We start from the raw sequence: 6,766 nt of genomic DNA, 5'->3' as shown, positions 1-6,766 counted from the left end.
TGCGACGGGGAATAAAAGGTTGATTATTCATGGAATTGTCATCATTACTTGTTGGAGGATTTGGCGGGCTAGGAATGAAAAGATTTTTTCGGGCAAGAGCACTAACGTGGCAGAAATGGTTGCGGATATAAAATCTTTGGGTTTTCTTTGGTACAAAAATAGATCTAAGATAGGGGTGGTGGATTGGAAAAATTGGTGTTTATTTGATGTAACGTGATTGTTGGTTTTGGTTTTTGGATTTCAGCGTCTTTCTCCGTCTTGGTGATAGTCGTTGGTTGTGTCTTTTTTAATGAAAGTCAATTTTCAAAAAAAAAAAAAAAGTAGATAGATATTTATATTTAATTTTTATAACTAAATATAAAATAACTGTTTTGACTTTTAACTCTAGGGTCAAAATGGCTAACGAAATTAATCCTTTCCGAAAAACCATAATAAAAGATTAATGTAATTCAGTAAACAAATATTATTTATGAACATATAATGCAATAAAATCTCAACAATGAATCAAAAAGGTGACGGAAAACGGGACCTTAGTATCTAAAGAATAGTTGGATCTTTGTATCTCTTGAAGATGGCTTCAATGTCCGCCATCACATCGGGTGGTAACGGTCTCTCAGTTGTCAAGAAAGCATCGATATCCTCTTTCAGTTGTTCCAAAGACGTCGCGCCAATGATCGTGCTTGTCATAAACGGTCGGTCCCTCACAAATCCAAGTGCCAGCTCAACCGGACTCAAACCATGTTTCTTAGCCATCTCAATGTATTCTGCAGTCGCTTCCTGGCATATGATATATATATAGCGCTTGTCAAAAATGAGTCGCATAATCTTTTTATTTAAATGTTGAATGATAACATGAGTTTATACTTTATACCCTTGCAATGGATTTATTGTATCTTTCCATGTATCCAGGGAATAACTGAAGCCTGCCTTTTTTCGCAGCTTCAGACTCGGAATCCAGATACTTTCCGCTTAATGATCCACCAGCCAGTGGAGAATAACAAAGTAAGCCCACATTGAAGTTCTTTGGGTGGCATACTTCAACAAGATCAGCTGCAAAAGTTGAAACAACAAATCAATATTAGGGGTGCAAACGAGCCGAGCAACTCCCGAGCTACTCAAGATCGGATCGATAAAAAGCTTGAAACGAGGAGAGCATTAAGCCTTGTTTGGGAAGATCGTTTAATAGGCACATCAAGCTTTAACGAGCCTAGTGTATATTTAAGTTTAAACTCTTTTGGACTTCTATGTACTAATTTCACACTGCAAAGTTGAGCTCGAGATGAGTTTTGGCTCGTTTAAGGTACTGCATATGAGCTTAAGCTGAGGTTATCGTTTAAGGTTTTTTACAAAATATATAAATAATTAAAATGTATTAAAATAATTCAAAAATAATAATTGAGCCGAGCTCAAGCTTGAGAAAACGACTCATGAGCCAAGCTCGAGTTTTAGAAACGAGTTCGAAACGAGCCGAGCTTAAGCTCTCGTAAGTCAAAACAAGCTGAGCTCAAGCCTAGTCAAGCTTGGGCTCAGCTCGTTTGCACCCCTAAATTCAATATTGGCAATTACGTATACTTTTAAATTTTAATGTTCTTGAACGCACTCGCGTAGGTTAAAAGATCAAAAGTTCATAATGCTTTATGCAATGCATCTTATAAGGTGATAAGAACTTACCCTCAAACTTGCATCTAACCAGCAGACTGTAACTGTTTTGAATACTGACAATCTTTGGAAGTCCTTCGGTTTTCGCAGCATGAACGAACTCCATAACTCCATATGAAGTTTCGTTCGAAACACCTATGTATCGAACCTATTCATACAAAAAGGTTGTTAATGTATTTACAAATATAAAATATCCAAACACACAAAGTATATATTACCTTTCCTTCTTCAATAAGTTCTTGAAAGGCACGGAGCTGTTCAACAAATGGCACACTTTCCCTCCATTTTAAAGGATCATAAAAGAACTCTCCAAACAAAGCCACATAACGATCGGGCCTGAAAATAAGTTAGCAAAAAAGGTGTTAGTCTCATATCATTTGAGGCTCAAAGACCATGTTGTATGGTTGAGTATATTTGAAGGATATGAAACTCACCAATGAATTTGTAATAAATCAATGTAATCAGTATTCAGTCGTTTTAAGCTTTTCTCGACGCTTTCTTTAACGTTGGCAGCATCAACCCTCACAACTCCTGCATCGTCTCTCAAGTATGGAGATCTATCTGTATAACCAGCCACTTTAGTGGCCAATATAATCTGCATTATAACAGAAGAATATTATGAAAAAAAAAAAAAACTATTTACAAGTTTTACATAATTTGAATATTTATACCATCATTTAATTAGCACAGAAATTATACAAAAAGAGTATGACTATATTATAAGGGAAAATACCATAAAAAACCAATATACTTTCTGTTTTTCCTCATAAAAGTCCCTCAACATTTTATTGAACATTAAAGTCCCTCTACATGTCAAATTTGAACAAAAAAATGACATAACTTATAAAAACATATATTTTTACTTATGTGGCAAAATTTGACATGTAAGGGGTGCCCATGGTCCAATTTGATGGGAAATCCTGAGCCAAACCGTTATTAACAGCTTTTGATTATCGAAAACCAAAACCGAACTGTTACAATTTAAAACCGAACCATTAAAAATTAAAACCGAACCGTTACTAATGGTTTGATTTCACTGTATTTCTCCCAACTAACTGGATTAATGGTTGTAAATCTATAAATTCTTTTAATTCTTTTGCTATGATATTAAGAAAAAATGGTATACTGACATGCTTGCAAATCTATTAATGTTTCTCATCGATGCTTCGTGCTGTTATAAAAATGGGTTTATTGATTTGTATCCCATTTGCCATATTCACTTAGATCTCATCTGCTATGGATCATGAAGGTTAAATAAATACAACTAACATCCACAAACTAATATTCAATGATAGTTATTAATTAAAATTAGTTGGTAGTGTATGCGAAAAGAGTGAATCATGTGCAGAAGGATAAACCAATTTTGTACTTTTGGTTTGAACGGTTTCATGTTTTAAACCGAACGATGAACAAGAGTGACGTAAGCAAATTTTGTTTATTATTTTTTGTTTTGTACTTTTTGTGATGTGGTTATTGTTATGTTTATTTTGTTTTTTTAATCAATTCTAGTTATAGTTATATGTTTATAGCAAATTATAAGACAAAAAAATCTCAGTTTAAGCAAAATATTATTGGTTTTGCTATAACAATATAAGCCAAAACTTTTAATTAACGTCATATATATTACATGTATGCGACACGACCTAAGAAAAATATATATATATGTTTTTAGAAGTTATGCCACTTTTTTATTAAAATTTAACATGTGGAATGACTTTAACGTGCAAAAAATTGTTGAAGGACTTTTGTGAGGAAAAACAAAAAGTATGTTAGTTTTTTGTGATATTTGCCCATATTATAAAGAGGAAAAGTACCTGGTCACGAGGTCGAGACTTCATCCAGTTTCCAATATAAGTATCTGTTAACCCTTGCGTCTCCTTCTTCATTGGAATCGGATACTTGACGAAAATGATAAAAGAAAAAAAAAAGTGGTTAAAAGAGCAAATAGCAGTTGAAATTAAAATAAATAATAACTTGAGAAGGCAAACTATGCAACTGCCTAATAGAGGTATCATTCATGATTTCATGTCTATATTGCGCCACCGTAAAATATTTATTAGTTGTCATTTAGTTTATTCATTATCAACATAGAAGATTAGAAGATATTATTATTTATTAAAGATATAACTTCATAGTTCATACCACTTCTGCAGTGTCGTAAGTATTAATGCCATGCTCAAATGCATAGGAAAGTATTTCATGAGCCTCCTTCTCTGTGTTCTGTTGCCCAAATGTCATCTGTAATTTAACATCAATTAGTAATTATTAATACCTTAAAAATCTGCCTTATAAAAAGATTGCGTCGGTCATATATAAGTTTTACACTTGCGAAAATCAACAGTTTTGAAAGATGAAACATCAAAAGTGTACAAAGTATCTTGAACTACAGAACCATTAATATAAACATCAACAAGGGCCCTAGGGGTGCAAAACGAGCCGCTCAGAGTTGCTCGAGATTGGATCGATAAAACGAGCCTAGTGTATTTGTAAGTTTTACTTTTAAGTTTTAACTCTTTTGGACTTCTATGTATTAATTTCACACTACACAGATGAGCTCGAGCCAAGCTTAGGCTCGAAAAGATATTCTCAAAATATATAACACTAATTAAAGATGTATGAAATTAATTAATAAATAATAAACGAGTTGAGCTTGAGCCAAGCTCCAGCTTGAAAAACTGACTAACGAGCTGGGCTCCAACTTTAAAAAAAAGAGCTCGAGACCAGCCTAACAGCTTCTTGATTTGAGGCTAAAGGATATACCGAAGCTGCTACAATTAGTTCATAGATGGATAAATCTATATTCTGTCTCGTATATTTTACGATATTTTGGAATTATAATTAACATTTTCAAGCTATATTGGACAAGCGAACAGTTTGCTAACACCTAACGAAACGAAATTTATCGTCCTGTGTTCATTCATTAAGGAAATAAACTTGTTCGTGAAAGGTTCACGAACACAAACAATGTTTATTTGATTTGGCTAACCGAGAACGCTCAGCGTCAACAGTTTCTCCCAGGCTACCAAGTTTGTGTTGCTTTTTAACATTCATATTCATATATTAATTTTACATATAAATTAATCACATAAAACTCATAATCTATGTGATAAGATTATAAAAGTCATTAAAAACTAGTAAAAACCTTCATTGAAGAAAAAATATAAACAAACAAACTTTAACGAACATAAAAGGAGTTAAGTAGTAAACGAACACATTATCATTATCGAACGTTCACGAACACAAATGAACAAACACAGCCTCTGATCGTGTTTGTTCATTGCCGGAGAATTGAAATATGCAAACTCAACCACACATTTAAACTAAAGATGCGCAAATAAACCGGTTAACCGAACAAACCCGAAAATCGAACTAAAACCGAACCGGTTTGAAACCGATTGAAATCGTAGGCTTGGAACTGGTTTGTAGGGTGTGCATAGTGCGGTTCGGTGCGGTTTTGGGCTAAAACCAAACCAAAAACCGAAACTTCGGTTTTTGGTTTTTTGAAACCGTTCGGTTTCGGTTTTTTGGTATTCGTTTTGGTATCGGTTTGGTTCTGGTTTTTTCGGTTTTTACATTTGAGCTTGAAAATTTTAGATCGAAGAAAAAGTTATGACCAAAAATAATGAATTTAGGCATAAATAAAATAATTTTGTTGATTATTAACTAAGTGACTATTATACATTTGGCCTAAATTATTTGAGTTACATATTTATTAAATTCTTGTAAATTACTTAAAATAAAAAAATCTACAAATTCAGTTCGGTTCGGTTTTTTCTGTTTTTATTACATGCAAAACCAAAACCGAACCATAAGTTTGGTTTTTACAAAAACATAAAACAAAACCGTCGGTTTTTGTTTCGGTTCGGTTTTTTCAGTTCAGATTTTCCCGTTTTTTTCGGTTCCGGATCGGTTTTTTGGGTATTTTGCACACCCCTACCGGTTTGTAATTTTCTTCACTAAAACCGGTCAAAACCTGAACCAAAACCGATCAAAACCCGAACCGAAACGGATCGTAACCTTTGTCAAGAAACCGGTTTCAACCCGAACCGAAACCGATCATAAACCGGTTTTGATTTGTTGACCAAACCGGACCGGTTCACCCAACCCGGTTTTGAGTAACTCTATTTTAAACTGTGATTATTTGGTCAAATACAAACCACTGTTTTTGAGACCGGACCGGTCCAACCGGGAATCAGTCACTGAGTGGTCCGGTTCTATGTAGTCGCCCGGTTCTTAAAAAACGGCCGGCAGTGAAAAATATATTTTTTTAATGTAACATTTTTTCAACCTTAACCAGAGAAGAAAAAAAGAAGTTGTTCGGTCGGTTCGACCGGTTGAACCGATGGACCGGCAACCCGTCCAGTTCGTTGTCCAATCCGGTTTATGAAAACCATCGACGCAAACACATTAACAAAGCTGTAACTAGAACCGAATTCGAGTATTTAATTCAAAAACAACGAGCTCACAGTGCCGTAAGTGATTTCGCTGACAACGAGATCAGAATCCCCAACTTGATTATACTGCATTGCGCTTCTCTGCGGTTTCGCCATTGCAGTAATAGCAGACACGAACTTGTTAGTCGGACGTCGAAATGAGAAGTTGCAGGTGGAAGCATGGCGGTTAGTGTTGGAGAGAAGAGAGTGAAATTGAATTACAGGTGAAGAAGAAGCCATTGATGATGAAAGAATTGGATACAGGTTTGTTTTAGCCACACAAAAATGGTTGGCTTCAAAACGGTCAAATTGTCCTTTTATCGCCAACCCAAACAAAATCTTTTGTTTCTTTCTTTTTTTTTACTTCCGGAACGACGACTTCTTGTGTCATAGTGAAGTCCCAGATCGATAATCAACACGAATAAAACGAATAACTCTCGTTAATATTAATCAGAAAATATAACTCAAAAAACTGATTACAATATCTCAAACCCTAACTCGGTTTGACTATTGATGAACTCTAACTCGGTTACATCTCGTGTGTGTCTTTAGATAAACCCTAACTCGGTTACACCTCGCACCTTCTATAATGTCTAATCATAACTCGGTTTATATAGACTAAACTAACTTGCTAGCCAAGACATTACCAAATATAAAAAAAAAAACCTAATTGC

General features: G+C 34.5%; 1 protein-coding gene across 1 annotated transcript; it reads right to left on the bottom strand.

Annotated features, from left to right (window-relative positions):
• Positions 1-473: 473 nt before the first annotated feature.
• On the bottom strand, positions 474-6,354 carry LOC143557028 (uncharacterized). The gene is made up of 8 exons (XM_077046198.1): positions 6,126-6,354; positions 3,802-3,897; positions 3,474-3,557; positions 2,094-2,254; positions 1,878-1,995; positions 1,672-1,807; positions 872-1,050; positions 474-777 (listed from the first exon to the last, which is right to left on the bottom strand). The coding sequence occupies exons 1-8, from the start codon at positions 6,330-6,332 to the stop codon at positions 538-540; spliced, it is 1,221 nt and encodes a 406-aa protein (XP_076902313.1). The 5' UTR covers positions 6,333-6,354; the 3' UTR covers positions 474-537.
• Between the last annotated feature and the right edge of the window lie 412 nt (positions 6,355-6,766).

The sequence above is a fragment of the Bidens hawaiensis genome, unplaced genomic scaffold (assembly GCF_021521415.1).
Source record: "Bidens hawaiensis isolate Kalapana, Puna unplaced genomic scaffold, B.hawaiensis_p1.1 tig00018778_1, whole genome shotgun sequence".
Lineage (NCBI taxonomy): Eukaryota > Viridiplantae > Streptophyta > Magnoliopsida > Asterales > Asteraceae > Bidens > Bidens hawaiensis.
The sequence above is the reverse complement of the archived record's forward strand: the minus strand, read 5'-3'. Positions and strand labels throughout refer to the sequence as shown.